General features: G+C 34.2%; 1 protein-coding gene across 4 annotated transcripts in view; it reads right to left on the bottom strand.

Moving 5' to 3' along the window:
• The window catches only part of Dcbld2 (discoidin, CUB and LCCL domain containing 2), a 91,113-nt gene that overhangs the window by 62,317 nt on the left and 10,139 nt on the right, over nucleotides 1–18,657 (bottom strand). For 3 of the 4 annotated variants that reach the window (XM_078044399.1, XM_013362768.4, XM_005335067.5), the window contains exon 2: nucleotides 9,350–9,577. The exons of the other annotated variant lie outside the window; for it this stretch is intronic. In XM_078044399.1, coding sequence (XP_077900525.1) covers nucleotides 9,350–9,577 — 228 coding nt within the window. The remainder of the gene's footprint in view (nucleotides 1–9,349; nucleotides 9,578–18,657) is intronic. 4 annotated transcript variants of the gene reach the window in all.

Here is an 18,657-nt window from a genome sequence, read left to right as displayed (position 1 = left end):
TCCTTCATTATGGTCTCTTTAGGGCCAGCTGGGAGAAAGAGAAACTAATAGTATAACTGTATTGATACTGAATATTGACAACAGTCTTTGAAATAAAGAATTAATTAAATTAGGTATCCCATGGAGGCTCAAAACAAAAAGCAGTAGCTACTCTCATATCTGACAAAGCAGATTTCAAAAAACAAACAAAACAACTCAAAAAAAGAATCAGAAGAGACATGGATGATCATTACTTACTGGTAAAGGGAATAATCCAATAAAAAGATATAAAAATGAAATTAGAGATGAAATTAATGAAATTAGAGATGAAAAAGGAGATATCATCACAGAAACTTCTGATATCCAGAGGATCTTTAGGGACTATTTTGAAAACTTATATTTCAATAAGTTGGAATATCTAGATGATATTGACAAATTTCTAGGTATACATAACCTACCCAGATTGAACCAAGAGGATACTGAAAACCTTAACAGACCAAAGTCAAGCAATAAAGTTAAAACAACAATTAAAAACTTTCCAGAAAATAAAAGCTCAGCACCAGATATTCTCAGTTGAATTCTAACTCATATTTAAAGAACTAAAGCCAATCTTCCTTAAACAGAAAGGAAGGTAACATTTCAAAACTCATTCTATGAAGCCATTATCACTCTTATACCAAAACCAGATAAAGACACAGCAAGGAAAGAAAACTACAGACAAGTATTCCTCATGAACTTAGATTTAAAAAAAAAAAAAATCCTTTATAAAATATTAGCAAACTACATTAAACAAACCCCAAACTAACATCATAATTAACAGAGAAAAAGTATTTCCTCCAAAATCAGGAACAGGACAAGGATGTCCATTCTCACCACTCCCATACAATACAGTTTCTAAAACTTTAGCCAGAGTAATCAGGGAAGAGGAGGAAACTAAGGGATATAAATAGGAAAAGAAAAAGTCAAACTATCTCTTTATGCTGATTACATGATTCTATAAATAGAGGACCCAGAAAACTCCACCAGAAGACTTCTAGATAAACAAATTCGGCAAAGAAGCATGATACAAGACCAACACACAAAATTCAATAGCTTTCTTATCTTCAATACTGATCTATTAAAAAAGAAATCAAGAAAACTACTCTATTCACAATAGTCTCACAAAATAAAAACACTTAGGAGTAAATTTTACTAAGGAGGTGAAACATTTCTATAGTGAAAATTATAAAACACAGACTAAATTGAAGAAGACCTCAGAAGATGGAAAGACTACCATATTCATGAAGAATCAATATCCACAAAATGGACATATCATGAAAAGCAATCTACAGATTGAGTGCAATCCTCATCAAAATATCAATGACATTCTTCACAGAACTAGAAAAAAACAGTCTTAAAATTTGCATGGAGGAAAAGGCCTGGAAGAGGCAAAGCAATCCTGAAGGAGAAGAGCAATGTTAGGGCCATCACAATACCTGATTTCAAAACACACCACAAGGCCAGTCTAACAAAATAGCATAAAAACAATGGAATAGTTGACTCCAAAATAAATCCATGCATCTACAGGCATCTGATTCTTGATGAAGGTTCCAAAAACATATATTGAAGGAAAGACAGCCTTTTAAGGAATGGTGCTGGGCAAAAATAGCTATTCATACATAGAAGATTGAAACTAGACCCTCTATCTCTCACAACGTATAAAAATCAACTCAAAATGGATCAAGACCTTAGTAAATGAGCTACTAAAAGAAAGCACAGGAGAAAAAATTTCCTGAATAGGACTCTTACAGCTCAGGAAACAAAAGTAAGACTTAACACAAATGGGATTATATCAAACTGAAAGCATGTGCAAGTAAAGAAAGCTATCAACATAGTGAAAAGAAAATCTACAATATGAGAGAAAATCTTTGCCTGCTATTCATCTGACAGAGAATACCCAGAATAAAGAACTCCAAAAGTTAACAGCAGCCGCAACAATAGCAACAAAACTAATCCAATTAACAAAGTAGACACATGACCTGAACAGATACTTCTCAAAATAAGTATAAGTGATCCAGGTGCAGTGGCACACACCTGTAATCCTAGTAATTTATGAGACTGACACAGGAGGATTTCAAGTTCAAGTCTAGTTTCAACAACTAAGCAAGACTCTGTCTCAAAAAAAGATTTGGGGATATAGCTCAGTGATAAGAGTGCCCTGCGTTCAAACCCCAGTATTTCAAAAATGAAATTAAAACTTAAAAGAACGTACAATTGGCCAATAAATATATGAAAAATGCTCAATATTTCAACCTATCAGGAAAATGAACATCAAAACAACATTGAGATGCCAACTCACTCCAATCAGAATAACTATCATAAGTGTTTGTGTGTATATGTGTGTACATATATGTACATCAAGAAAGAGAGAGAAATGAGAAATGCTGGTGAAACTTTGGAGAAAAAGGAACTTATACACACATCTGGTGGGGATATAAAGTAGTACACTATAGAAAATAATACTAAGGTTTCTTAATTTTTTTTTTAAATCACATGATCCAACCTGTGGGTATATACCCAAAGGAAATGAAGTCAGCATATAAGAGAGATACCTGTATGCCCATGTTTACTGCAGCACTTTCTACAAGATGGTCTAAGTGTCAGTGAGCACATAACTAAATAAAGAAAATATAGCACATATAAACACAATGGAGCATTATTTGGCCATAAAGAAGAATGAAATCCTATCATCTGCAGGAAAATGAATGGAACTGGAGAACACTGTTAAGCAAAACAAACCAAACACAAAAAGACTAGTTGTCGCATGTCTTCTCTGATTATATAGACTTGAAAAAAAAAAAAGATTATCCAGAAGTAGAAGGGGAAGTATTAGAGAAGGTGCTCATAAAGCATGGTATATACATGTATGAAACATCACAGTGAAATCCATTCATCTGTACAGTTAATAAACATTAACAGTTACCATTTTAAAAACCTGTGAGATTCTGGTATGCAATGTGAATAGATTAACCAGTGAAAGAAAAGAAAATCCAGAAATAAACCCAGATAGAAACTTAGTGTATGATAAAGGCAGTATTTGTAACTGCTAGGTCAAAGATAAAAGTTTAAAAGCACGGTGGTGGGACAAGTGATAAGTTATATGGAAAACATACAATTAAATCTATATTTCATATCAAAGGGAAAAAACCCCAAATGTACCAAGGATCTAAACATAAGAAAGTAAGACAATATGGTTGTGTTAAAAAAAAATGGGCAAATTCATCTTTAACTGGGATATAGGGAGAGGCTTTCTAATTATAAGTTAGAATCCAGATGCAATAGAACAAAATTGATGAATATTATTACATTTTTTAAAGTTTACATGATAAATACCCCCTACAAACACAAAAGCCCAAGAAACAGTCAAAAGATAATAGAAAAACTAGTAGAAATTATTTGCATCACATAACACATATAGATTAATAACCATTAAAGATAATAATTTCCTAAAACCTGTGATATGCAAAGATTAAAAAGAAACTACTGAAAATAGGCAAAAAACAAGAATATGCACACACACAGACACCTTCAACATATGAAAAAAAGTTCAATTTTCCTCAAGGTAATAAAAATTACAACTACACTGGCATACTATTTCTCACCTATCAATTGGCAAAATTTAAAAAGCATGACAATACAGTGTTGGGAAGGCTGATGGGAAAATGACATTTTTATGCATTGCTGATGGAAATGCAAAATGGCACAACTGTATAGAGGGGAATATCTAACAAAACTTCACATACATTTTACTTTTAGATCAGCAATTGCATGTCAGGATTCTACTCTGAAATCACCTCCAAAAATCAAACTCTGTAACTGTAAAACATTGGAAGCAACCAATATATTTATAAAAGAGTAACTGTGGTATGTCCACACTACAGAGCTCTACATCACCACAAAATTATGAGGCTGCTCTCTACAAAGCAATAAGGAATGGTTTCCAGGATATATTAAGTATGTAAGGAGGTGGGTGGGCAGAGAACAAAAGAGTATTGACAGCATGTTAGCTTTGTAGAAAAAAGGAGAAAGGAACAATGTGTCACTTGTACAAAAAAAAAAAAAATAACCAGCGAAGAGATGAAACAAAGACATGCTACTTGTCAGCTACAGAAGTAGGTAAAGGTTAGGTAGAAAGAATAGAAGAAATGGAATGACATTTATCTAAGTATAACTTTTAGTCAGATTTAACTTTGAAAACCATGTTACTGTTTCATATTCTCAACAAAGAAAAAGACAAGAATGGAAGGAGAAAACTATAATGGAATATGAATAGAAGCAAATGAACCAAACCATACTTCAAATGAATAACAAAACCATACTGAAGGTGTAGAAATAGTGGGATAGAATCAGTCCACATAATCTTTGAAAACAGTATTGAGACAATAATGTCCCAAGGGTAGACTACAGAAATGTGAATTCTAAGTAGCAAGTTCCTTTCATGTGGAGCCAAGGGTTAGCAATACTTAACTTTCTGGTTACAGCACTGAACAAGTAAATAAATATACTGTAGATAATAGACGTTAGATATCTCACTGTCAGAGAAATGAGTTACAAATATAAACAGGAAAAGAATAGAATGAATCCTATAATGTTGGATAAGGATTAAAGTAAGGGTTAGGGTTAAAGTTACAGACTATTGTTTTAATAACATAAGTAGACAAATATAGATAATAATGTATGTATGTGTATAGATGTATTTACATATATTTACTAAATCCATCTGTTAATAGGACATGACATCTCCATTGATCTAAACCTAGTAACCAAACATGGATTTCTAATATTCTACACAGAAAAGAATAGGGTTCCTTAAGGAAATGGATAACTGCAAGACCGGGAAAGGAAAATACAAGATAAATCTAGAATGTCCTGAGCCAAAATGTAAGGAAGTACTTAAAGCATGATCAGTACATCATAGTTAGCTTGCAGAGGCTGCCACTGGAAATTTGGAACAATTTGAGCATTAAAATAAATAATAATAGTAAAGGGTTAGTAGCCATGCATTTGCAAGAGTCCACTGACTCCACATGATATAAACAAATAGGCAAAAGGGAAAGCACTCTTCTTCAGCTAGTGGGTGCAAATTTATGACTATGAGGAATTCACATCATTTCAGAGTTTCATACGATATGTATTCATTATGAAGAAAAACATAGGTATAATGTAAAAACCTAGAAGACATCACCTTAGCCAAGAAATCAAAGTTAATAGTACCTGTAATGGGACAAATCAACATTATGCACCGTGATATGATGCACCAAGAACATAACATCTTTTGCTCCTGCCAAAGTCCATAACCTGAGGCAGCATCCGACAGACCAAATTAAGGAACACTTTATGAAACAATTGCCCCCCCCCCATTGCTCAAAAAATGTCAACATCATGAAACACAATGGGAAACCCAGGAACTATTGTCTTCCCCTTTAACCATCTCCAGAATAACGAAGACTAAAAGGATGAGATAAACTGAATAAAATATCTGGGATTTTCTTTCGCAATCTAGCACAATATTTGAACAACTGAAGAAATCTAAGTAAGGTTACAGCTTACTACTACATCAATGCTAATTTCCTTTATTTTAATAACTGTTCTGTGGTTATGTAAAGAGAATGCCATACTTTTAAGGATATAAACACTTTAGCATCCAGAGATAAGGGGACATCACATCTGAAACTTATTCTCAAACTGTCTAGGAAAAAAAAGATATCTATTTATGGGGCAGGGTAAAGAAAACAGGAGAAATATTAGGAAAATCTAGGTGAAAAGTATGTGGAAATTCTTTATCTCTTTCTTGCAACTTTTCTATTAAGTCAGAAACTATGTCAAAATAAACATCTAAAAGAAAAAGTTAATGTTCACTAAACAATGTTGCTAGTTCAACAGTTTGGGGTGAGGAAACTAGATTGTAAACATTGGTAAGGTTATCTATGGTAGAGATTATGAATTTTACTGACAAATAGACCCCAGCTCAAATCTCATACATTATTCCCATACACTATGTGGGAAAAGGTACAAATTTGGACTAATTATCAATACTATATATGGGAGGAATGATGGCAATAGCTGTCTGTGAACCGATTTGAAAAGACATCTAAATACTGAGGGGAAAGCAAGTTGCAAATAGTTAATATACATTTGCATATACACAGAAAAAATTAAGATTCATAATTTTTAAACTTTAATTTCCACTTTTACAGAGCAACTAAGACATAGGAATTAAAGAACAATCAAAAAGGAAAGATAAAAATGCAAGGCTTAATGAAATTCTCATTCTAATATGATGTAGCTAAAAGGACAGAATTCAGATATAGAGAGCCAGTCCTAAAAGTATCATTAAACACACCTTGTTTATCTATGTGTCTCTATGAAACTAATATATAAAATCAAAATAAAGTCATGTTATTAAATAAAACAACACATTATCCCTCTCTCAGAGTATACAAAATAACTGCCCAACTGCCAAGTAAACCAAAAATGCCTAATTATTTGAAATGTGTATGTGTGTGTGTGCTCTGTGTATATAGTTTTTGGCTTTGGTTTTGGTGTTTTGTTTTGTTTTGTACCAGAGATTGAACCCAGCCAGGGACACTTAACCACTGAGCCATATCTCCAGCCTTTTTTTTTTTTTTTTTTTTTTAAGTGACAGAGTCTCACTGAGTTTCTTAGGCCTCACTAAGTTGCTGAGGCTGGATGGCTTTGAACTTTTGATCCTCCTGCCTCAGCTCCTAAGCTGTTGGGATACAGGCGTGAGCCACTGTGCCCCACCACCTGAAATACATTCTAATAAGTTTGTGATTTTAAAAAGTCATTGCTTGAGAAATTCTCCTATTCATTTCTTTTTATGATTATTCCATAATACCATCTCTCAGGAAGAAAAATCCATAAAACTAACACCCATACATGTAAAATCTAAATGGAAACATAGGGAAACAGAGCTCATTTTGGCCTGCCACTGTTTTGAAGGGACAGTAAGAAGAGTATGAAGGGGAAAAGATTCACTAACATTATCACTAGACCCTCAAAGTTCACAATACATTTGTTTCTATTCTAAAATTCTCTCCAGATGTACCCTAACTAGAATATTAAACAACTATTCTAGAATGATCTTTATCTGTTACCTTCCTACCACTAACCATAGACTGTATTAAAATGGAAGGCCAGAGAGTATATGGTAGGTGGTGATGGGGGCAGCTGAGGGGTGTCACAGTCTAAAATCCAACAGGAACCGTCATAATTTAACCCACGTGATCTTTAGGCAGGTTTGTACATACTCATGAGAAGACAGAAAAAGAAGCACACGCAATGGAAATAAGAAACAGCTGAGATTTATTAAACACCTGTTACAGGCCAGAAACTGCAATGTATCATTTCATTTAACCTCCACAAGATGTGGAAGATACCTGTGAAGTCTGGTCAGGTTCAGTTACCAGAAGAAGGACCTCCTGAAGCTGTGAGCAGAATACATACAGTGTGCAATTTAAAATGGGCACCCCAAATTTTCCCATGTCACTCTGCTACTATTTACTGTCCAAATGTATACCACTTTTAGTTTCCTTTTTTTTTAATAACCATTGTATCGTGGGAATTTTCAAAACTACAAGAGCATAACAAATCCCATGTATCCATTACAGAGTTTCAGCAATGTATTGTTTGCTTATCCTTGTACCTTTTTTCCTGAAATATTTAAAAATAAATCCTACACATTTCAATTGAACTTCAGAATGCTTCCAAAAACTCAGATTTTAAAAATCAATGATAACATAATCACATCTAATATAATCATTTTTTACTATCACCAAATGCCCAATTCCTCTTAAAATTTCTGGTAATTTTCCTTTTCTTTTCTTTTTTTAATAGTGATGGGGATAAACACAGGGCCCTCATGTATGCTAGGCAAGTGCTCTACCGCTGAGCCACAGCCACAGTCCCTCTGATAATCTTAAAAATGTCTTCTGTGAGTTAGATTGAATCAAGATTCAAACAAGGCTCACACATACTTTTGGAAGGTACATATCACTTTACAGAGTTCCCTCTCTTTCCTCTGCTTTCCATTTTTTAAATGCCAATTATATATTGAAGAAACTAGGTCATTTCTTTTACAAAATTTCTCCAATTTTAAATTTAGTCCTTATAGTCAGCATAATGTATTTCTCCATCTCCTTTATTTCCTGTAAAGTGCTAGAGGTTTGCCCAGGTCAGGCCTCATCTTTCTTTATAACCTGTTGAGACCGCCCAGGTGGTGCTCTGTCCTGACTGCATCCTTGGCAGGTACATACTATCTAGTTGTCTTCTAATGTTAAAGTCACAGTATTTCTACATTCTCAGGCAATTTGTGCTCCTGAGAATTCACCCAGCACCACATACAGCTAGAATTATGTAGGTAGTGACCAAGCTACCAGATTAATTAAGAGTTGACTGAAAGGCAATAGAGTTTACCAATCATCAACAAGCAAATGGGGGCAAGAGTTTTTCCTCTAGGGGATAAGAGGCCAAAAAGCAGAGGAGAGGTGAAAAATTTAGGCAGTGATGGAGAAGTCAGATGACAACCACAGTATGGTACTTAACAAGATTCTGGTTTCCTACTACAGTTCTGAAAGATACTTTACATACTGGAACTAGTAAATGTTTCCAGATAAACTCACAGAGAATTCAAAAGTTCTAATTTCATAATGTTAGCTCACCAAGATAGCCTTACAAAATTTTCCCCTTATTGCTTCAGAAAATGGTGAAGGTTCTAAATCCTGTCTGCAAAGTAGATTTTCCTGGAAAGTTTTTATAATAACATCGAGTTAGAGAACCACTGCTTTTAAGGAACAATGACAGCAGCTATTTACTAAACATCTGTCAAGTATTATTCTAAATACATTTACACATACTAGTTTGTTTCCTATTTTGCAAGTGAGAAAATAGATCAGAAAATCTGCCCGAGGTCACACAGCAAGCTAACAGCAGTGTCAAGCTTCAAGAAGCTTTATCTAAAACCCATCCGTGCTCTTATTCACCTAAGCATGAATTATGCTTATATGTTTCAACTGTAAATGAAATAATCAAAGAAAACATAAAAAATGAGACAATTAACCTCTTCCTTCTTAGAAGTAGTACAATAGCATCTTATGCAAAGGTACCAACATAGGCTTATTAGGAAAGTAAATAAACAAGAACCTTCCCTTACCAAAAGAAGATTCAAAGTTTAGATTTCTACACATTTTTAATAATTTTTCACATATCATATTATGCAGCATAATTATTCAATGTTGAATATAAAAACTACTTTAATTTTAAAACTTGAAGAAATAAGATAGTATAAAATACATTTTTAAGAACGTCCTACCTATTTCCGTTCTGCTGACACCAATTCCGTTATAAATCCTCAAGTAATTAAAGTGACAAAAATCAGAATCTTCAATATCAAAATCACCAAATTTGATGCGAATTCTTTCTCCTATCTTTACACGAATCTCCCATTCACAAACAGTGCTATTGGGATAGGTCTGTGGGTAGTTTATGGATGTAAGGGTTCCACTCTCAGGGCCTAATACGGTATGTCCACATCCATCACCTTTAAAAAAAAAAAAAGAAAGAAATTGTTCTCACATCTTTCATGTCTTAGTCAGGATTTGTGAAGATTTAAAACTATGTATGACGTTAGATATATTATACTACCAATACTTTAACAGAAGATACAACAGATGACATACTACCTAGCATATCCACTCATAGGAGCCAAGAGAGGTCAAATTTGGTCAAAATAATTAATGATTATCAATACAATTTATAAATTCAAAGAATTCTTTAATCTGAGCAAAATAAAAAGTAAACATAACATAGCAATAAATATACAAACATGATAATAAATTCAAACTTCAAAAGAATATTAATTCATAGAACTTGTTCAAAGTAAATGTAAAAATCAAAATATTTAATCAGCTTCAATCATAAACATCTCAAGTTGCCAAAATCATTTCTAAAAAAATTAATATAAAGATTATGTAGATTATTGATTATATTACAAACTGCAAGCCATCCCTTTCTGAAGGCATTAAAACAATATTTAATGAAGGTTAATTTATATTATATTGAAATTTGACTGTTTGGTAGCCCCTCCCCCAAAGTCTTTTTTATTTATCAAATGAAGAGAAGGAAGTTAAAGTTAAATGATTTTTTTTTTTTTTGAAACTAGGAAAAGTGATTTTTATACTTTGGTAGAGGTATTATTTGCTCCAGAAATTTCTTTAGAAACTGTATGTAAAACTTAGGCAACATAGCATACTATTTGTAAGGATGAAATATTTGCATTCTCCACTTTATGATAAAGTTTATTATTTTTCTTTACTCAGAATCCAGAAGGAGGCATTAATTAAATGTTCACTTAGAAGGTTCAGCCACAACTCCAACTGCACTGTTTAACATTAATAATCACATTCAAATGAATTTATAGTAGGATAACAAATGTATCTTTTAAAATAATAGCATTTTCTTCTTTAAAATTTTGAGTTATTTAAAATCACGTTTTGGAATTACACAAAAAGTAGATTAAAAGTAACACTGGGGCTGGGATATAGCTCAGTGGCAGTGTCTGCCTTGCATTAGCAAAGCCCCGAGTTCAAACCCCGTTAAAAAAAAAAAAAAAAAAGAAGAAGAATAAAATAACACTGCTGGGGTCTTAACTATGGACTAAAATGGCTGTACCAAAATTTTCTATTATCTTGATTTACTGTTTTTAAGAACAGTATAGTGCTGACAAATACACACCTAAATTCTGCATCCCTCCCCACTTTGGTATTAGGGATCAAACCCAGGAGCACTTTATGATTAAGTTTATTATAACACTGAGTTACATCCAAAGTCCTCCTTACTTATTTTGAGACAGGGTGTTGCTAAATTGCTAAGGCTGGTCCCAAACTTGCGATGCTCATACCTCAGCCACCAGTGATGCTGGGATTACAGGTGTATACTACCATATCCAGCTTCTGCACCTAAATTCTTATGACAATACTTAAAAACTCATATCCTCTACTTATAAAGAAATTATATTTCCAAATTCATATTTTTATTGCTCCTTAGTGTACTTTTAAAGACTAATACTAGATATCTGTTTTCAAGTATCTCTTATATAAAACCTCAGCTACCTTCTACACTTGCTTACATTTCACACATAAGAACTAGGCACAGTAACTCAATAATATAAATATATACAAGGGCAGAATGAAATAAATGTGGTTTATTGTGCACCATACCCACTGATCTTTCACAAATATAAAAGGATGTTTAGACAATGAAAAAAATAAAACCCCACAAATTTCTCCTAAAACTATCATGAAAACAATATCTCTGCTGAATATCAACTATATTAAAAACAGATAAAAGCCTCCACTGTGAAAATAAATTGAAATACAAAAAATCTTTTGAACAATCATTAACATTTTTCCTTAAAAAGAAAAAACAATGATCCTAACACAGAATTTTCAAGAAGATAAAACTAGTTTAAAATGTTTTTTTTACTACTCAGCAAATGAAAATATGCTTCCTGAAAGTGTTCCAATCTTCAAAAAAATAACCACACAATAAATAAAATCACTCAAAATAGGTGTTTTTTCACATAAACAGAAGCTAAGGCAGCTTTTTCAGCAATTGAATGTGTTGATAAATCTCACAAAGTCAAGAATCACCTCTGAACAGCTGGAACTATCACATTATAATGACAAATCATCTCATTTAATGTATTCCCTAATTTCAATCTATGTTTATTCAAAAATAAGCTTTTGCAAAAAAAAAAGTACAAGCAGAATGTTAGAAGTAATTTTTAGATGGCTTTATGTTCCTGTTTATATTTGATTTTCAAAACACAACATTTCTTGTCCTTTCTATCATAAAACCAATTTCTACAAATGTTAAAATAAATACCAGCTGGTGAAAACAGAACTTTTGTATGCACACTGATGAACAGGACAATTAAAATGGAGCTGTCTTTTTGCAGAATCTTGTTTAGGGGAAGAGAGGGCATGAACAGTCCACAAGTAATGTGCCAAGAATGTTCTAAAATATGTGATGGAGTTCAGTGCTTCCTCATCTTGTAAGAATAACAATATGCACCAGAAACCAAAGACGAGTCTCTAATCCACTACAATGAATAGATGAATGTTTCAATGAATAGATGAATGAATAGATCTGAATGTTTCATATTTCAAGGAATGTTTGATAAGTTTAATCTAACTAGATAAATGGCTTAACTGTCACATACTACTACAGGCTCATATGTTTAGAATATTTCCATTTGAAAGAGAAGGTTGGGCGTATGCACTAAGCCATTAGCTTCATATGTTTTTGTTATTCCAAAGTAAGAAATAACATTTTATGCTATGGCCCTATGCACTTTAACATACCTAGTCCCGACCCACAAAATGATTTCATGACACACGAACGGGTCCCCACTTGCCGTCTGAAAACACTGTCCTCAAGCACTCAAAGGTCATAATGTCTCAAATCAAGGAAAGACCCTGTCCTCCACTTCCAAAGTAGCAATGTGTTCCTAGATTATTTTTACAGTTCTTAAAACTAAAGTCTGTTATACCAAAATACTTGCAACTGGACAAAACGCTTAAAAATAAAACTAAAACTTGGAAAATATTCTTTATCAACAAATGCCCACCAAAAGCAATGATTCTCAAAGCAGAGGCAGGGGATCCCATAGAGCTGTTCCCTCCCCCTTCACAGTATCTGGAGATGTTTTTAGTTGTGACAAATGGAGTAGGAGGGCTGTTACTGCCTTATAGTGGAGGCTAGGAATGCTGCTAAAATATCTTAAAATGAACAGGACAGTTCCTGGAACAAAGAATGATTAGCCCTAAATGTGAATGAATGGTGCTTAGGCTGAGAAGGGCTAAATTAGAGTCAAGGCTAGAAAACCACATACTGAAGATTTGGCCCAAAGGGTAATCTAGTTCACTAAGGGCACAACCCAAGGAACAATCCTCTCCCCAAAGGTCAGGAGTTCAGCTAAAGAATTTTATGTTCTCACTTCCCCATTTTAAAAATAAGTGGAATGCTTCATTTTTCTTTAAGCTATAGGGGGAAAAAAAGTATTTTTAATTAGTCTTAAGATCTCAACTGAGTTTCTCTCCTAGGGTTTTTCATTTGCTTTTTTTTTTTTTTTTTTTTTTTGCAGTGCTGGGGTTCAAACCCAGGACCTCAACCATGCTAAGCAAGTGCTCTACCACTGAGCTGCGCCTCCAACCCTATACCTATTAACATTAAAGAGGAAAGGTACCAAAAGGATCAGGAGTAATTTTTCCTAAATTTTTGATTGGCATCACATATAGGGAAGGCTACAACCACCTATTATTCATGTTCATGGGGCAGAACTGACAAAAAAAAGCAGACTACAATGGGAAAAAACTTTCAAAGTGGCTATCATAGGTCCATTCCTTATACTCTCACCAACTATTCCAACATCACCAACTATCATCATCACCACCACTGTCAACTTGCCACATCTCCTCCCCTGGATAGTCTCTACCAGACTGCAATCGACCTTAAAGGGCGGAAGCCTGTTAATGTAATTTTTGAATTTAATGTCATTTCAGTGCAAAAAAAAAAAAAACCACTGGAATTTGATCTTATTGCTCCTTTGCTGGGCTGCAGATTTATCTAGGGGATTACTCATAGAACATGTGTTCACTTCCTCTGAAGAGTGCAAGGTCGGATGTGTTAAGCCAGATACAAATTTGGATAATGTTCCAGGAACTGAATGATTTTTTTTTCACTACTTATCCCTAAAGAAAACAGAAAGAACATTAAACATATTTAAATGAAAATGTAATAATCCAACTAGGAATGCAAGTTTATTTTAGGCTATTCTAGTTAAACTCGGAATCAAGTGTTTTTTAGATTACTATGTGCTCCTGATGCCAATTATAAATGATCCTCCATCCACTCTCATTTTTTAGTTATATTATTACTAATTCATATTATGTAATTCCCTTAAAAAAACAAATTTGAACACAAGAATTTTGCACAAAAAATATGCCAAATATGAAGAACAATGTAAGTTTTTTATACTATAAACTTTGAAAAGTTTATATTTTTTCAGAGAGCTTTCAAGGATGTTGTTTTATTCCCTACTAACTGGTGAGTCTGGCTATACTTCCCCTAAATAAGTGTCATTTCTATCATATCTTATAATACGTCTGTGAGATCTTATAAAAATTTCTTTTTTAAAGGGGAAGCATTTAGGGAGTGAAAAAGAATCCAAAGAGCAACTCTTAACTCTCACACCCAATTTTCTGGGAGTGGTGGCACATGCCTATAATCCCAGCAGCTCAGAAGACTGAGGCAAGAGGATCAAAATTCATGGTCAGTCTCAGCAATTTGGGAAGCCCTTAGAAACTCAGCAAGACCATGTCTCAAACATTTAAAAAATAAAAAGAGCTGGGTATATGGCTCAGTGGTTAAGTGACCCTGGGTTCAATCAAAAGGAACCCCCAAAACACTGAGCTGGGGTTGCACATTTATCTAGGGGATTACTCATAGAACCTAATTTCATTTGGCTGCACAAGTTTTTAATGTATTATTTAGCACTGTAAATTTTTAGAAAAGTCTAAATCTTTATCTGTGAGGTTTCTTAAATTGCATCACTACAAATCTCCAACAAATATGTCATAGTAGTGCTTTAACTTCATGTAATCTTTTTGTCCCTGGTTATTTTCCTTACTCTGAAGTCAGGAAATTAATATAGCTACCCTTTCTCTTTCGTAAATACTATATATAAAAAAGATATAGATTTTAGAGTCAAAAGAGAGTCAGGGTGGCAATTTTTAGGAAAAGAAATGGCCCACATCTTCATTCTTTATAAAACCCAAACTTGGGTTTGAAATTAATATAGCTACCCTTTCTCTTTCGTAAATACTATATATAAAAAAGATATAGATTTTAGAGTCAAAAGAGAGTCAGGGTGGCAATTTTTAGGAAAAGAAATGGCCCACATCTTCATTCTTTATAAAACCCAAACTTGGGGCTGGGATTATGGCTCAGTGGGAGAGCACTCGCCTTGCACATGTGAGGCCCTGGGTTCGATCCTCAGCACCACATAAAAATAAATAAAGTAAAAATATTGTGCCCATGAATAACTAAAAAAAATATATTTTAAAAAAATAATAACTTGCCGGGCACTGTGGTGAACATCTCTAATCCCAGTGGCTCAGGAGCTGAGAAAAGAGGATGGAGAGTTCAAAGCCAGCCTCAGCAACATTGAGGCACTAAGCAACTCAGTGAGACTCTGTCTCTAAAAAAAAACAAACAAAAAACAAAATAGGCCTGGGGATGTGGCTCAGTGTCCAACTGGCCCTGAGTTCAATCCCTGATACCCCCCCCCAAAAAATAAAAAAATAAAACCCAAACTCATCTGCATATGTGATAATTTCTAAAACTGAATTACATGAAGGAATGTGGACTATATAAATTGTCAACCTCCAAGAACATGCTGTATACCTAGAACATAACTGTCAAACAAACTAAAGCCATTCAATAAATTTAAATGCCCTATCATTCACTATGAACTTAAGAAGGTTATCTATTGCTGTTAAATCTCAATATTGCCATCTATAAAATGGGATATTAACAATTCAAACCTTGTGGGGAAGGAATGAAACAAGATGCTGTATGGAAGAATATTAATGTGCTCAATAAATGTCTGTGGTTAGTAGTATCATCATCATAGTACAATAAATAAATACCATTAAAAGTAGAGCAGATCGGCTTTTGTCAAACACAAGTAAATCCAGTACATCTGGCTACAAGTGAGAAAGTTAACAGAACAATGGCTCAATAACAATTTTAAAGCTTCTATCTAGTATTTTATGAATAATATAAATTCATGAGAAAGTAATCCTCACTAATCACCTCTATTCCAGTTCAGTAACTCACTCTTGGGATCACAATCTGCACTTTTTATTTGTTTGGTTGGTTTTGTACCGGGATTGAATTCAATCACATCCCAGTCCTATTTTGAGTTTTATTTAGAAACAGGGTTTCACCGAGTTGTTTAGTGCCTGGCTTTTGCTGAGGCTGGCTTTGAGCTCTCTATCCTCCTGCCTCAATCTCCAGAGCCACTGGATTTATAGGTGTGCGCCACTGCAACCCGAACTATATGGACTTTTTGCCATTATTAGAAACTACTTCCATCTTTGCAATCTTAAAAACTTTAACATCCCTCTCTTCTGCTCAGTCACCTGACCACTCAGTTTTCTTATAACCATTGTATATTTTCTTAAGACTTACTTCTCTGTTTCTCCATTGAGCTCATCCTCGCCTCATTTCTCTCCCTACCCAGACTGTACCTTGTTTCCAATATATTAACTAGCCTCTTTCTAACATTTTTTCTTCCTAGTCACTGTGTACTTCTAGAGCATCTTCCTGGCAAACTCTCCACCTAGATCAAACGTCTCTCTTTACCAAGAGCTGAGCACTACTGAAAAAATAATAATAAGGGCTGGGATTGTAGCTCAGTGGTATAGTACTTGCCTAGCACTGGGAGGCACTGGGTTTGATTCTCTGCACCACATAAAATAAATAAATAAAGGCACTGTGTCCATCTATAACTAAAAATATTTAAAATAATAATACTAATAAGCACAAACCCAGGGAAGGGTGCCATTACAAAATAATGGGTTCCAGTCTCAGAGGGGCACTCCAAGTCACTTAGTTCTGTCTTCTTTAATAGTTCTCAAAATTAAATTTATATTAGAATCACTGAAGAGCCAATTAAAGATTTTTCAGGCCCTCATCTCCACTTGCACAGATTCTAATATGTATGTCAGAAAAACTGTCTGAAACTTGAAAACTATCAACAAAGATGAGAAGCACATCCTTTAAATGGCATTCAGTGCAAAAGCTACCCAAGAACTATATGGCGAAATAACTGCTCAACTTGCTATTTATCCTTAATTAAAGGTCCAAGTATTATTTACATTCTAATGTGTAGACTGCCATCAGGTAGAGACATAATTTCTGTGTACTTGAAAAAAAACTCAAGATTATAATTTGTTGGCTTTTAAGCAGTTCTGGCCAAATAACCTAGCAATCATATCTTAACACTACCTATAAACACCTACTTTTTCAAATACTTATGGTTCAGCTTAAATATTTTACTAGTTCTCTCATTAATAAATGAGCTGAATAAAATATTTGACCTTTCATTCTATATTTGCATGACAGTTATGATTTTGCCTTTTTTGCAAATTTTACTCCATCAGGTAGATCTTCAGTGGGACCTAAGATCTGTACTTTAACAAATTTTAAAACACTAACAATAACTGCAACAATTAAAAACACCAAAAAACTTTGTTCCAATCTGTATCTTCTGAAATTTATCATATTGCTCACTTTTCTTTTATAGAGAAATTTCTGCACTTGTTTATACTTAATGTCTCACTTCTATGCCTCCCAATCTAATTCAACACATTGCAATTCAACTTGAAGACTGACAAATTGAATTTTTGTGACTCCTAGAAAGATATTTAGATAAGTCCTGATTTCTGCTACCTCTGAGATGACCTTATATTTGGAAGGGGGTCTTCACAGATGTTAACAAGTTAAAACAATGTCAAGCTGAATTAGGGTAGGCCTGGTTTCCTGATAAGAGTAAGAAAATGTGAGCACAGACACTGGGAAATATATGTAACCACAGAGACACAAAGGAATGAAGCATCATCAATAGGCCAAAGGATGCTAAGGACTGCATCCACCAGAAGCAAGGAAGGGGCAAGGTAATATCTTTTAGACACTTCAGAGATAGCATAGCCCTACTGATACCCTGATGTCAGAATTCTGGCGTCCCTAACTATGAGATGATATCTGTTTTAAGCCATTCTAATGGCAATTAGTTACAGTAGCCCTAGGGAACCAACACAGAGATCTATCTATCCATTGAAAATAGTCACTAAAGCTGTTTTTAAGCTGCCAAAACCAATGGATACCTTTCCACCTTTATCTTCAGTGACATTTCTACAACATCTGACATGGCTGCTACTTCCTTCTCCTCACTCTTCTTCTTTCCTTTCTTATTTTTTCTTCCTTGTTCTTAAAACTCTTAATACGTCTTGTAGCTCTCTAACTACCACCTCTTGGATACCTTCCTATAACCTTTCTACTGACTGTTGGTACTGCTGCTGTTCAGAGTTTTCCTCCACTCTGTATTCTGTGTGGGCAATCTCATCTGCAACCCCAACTTCAGTTGCCACCAAGTACACAAAGCTCCAAAGTCCCCAATCTCTCTCCCAATCCTCGAACATGTTATCTACTTAGAATATTACTCAAATTTCACAGCTTTTCAAACAAAACATGTTCCAAGCATCCAATGAACATTTTTCCCATATTAGACTCTGAACTAGGCAACGCAGTGAAAACGACAGGCAAGAACCCTGTCTTGAGAGTTTACAATATAGGAGGGCAGATGTGGCAAGTAATTCCAGGGATAATGAGTTATACAGAGAAGTTATGGGTGTTTTATTGTGTATGTGTATGTGAGAGAGTGGTAAAGAGGCAAGAAATCCTCACGAACTAACATAAGTGGAGAGAAGATTACAGAAAAGTATTTTTTTTAAATGAGCTCCTGCTCTCACACTCAATCGGTCATTAAATTTG

Source organism: Ictidomys tridecemlineatus, chromosome 3 (assembly GCF_052094955.1).
Source record: "Ictidomys tridecemlineatus isolate mIctTri1 chromosome 3, mIctTri1.hap1, whole genome shotgun sequence".
In the NCBI taxonomy this organism is placed as follows: domain Eukaryota; kingdom Metazoa; phylum Chordata; class Mammalia; order Rodentia; family Sciuridae; genus Ictidomys; species Ictidomys tridecemlineatus.
The sequence above is the reverse complement of the archived record's forward strand: the minus strand, read 5'-3'. Positions and strand labels throughout refer to the sequence as shown.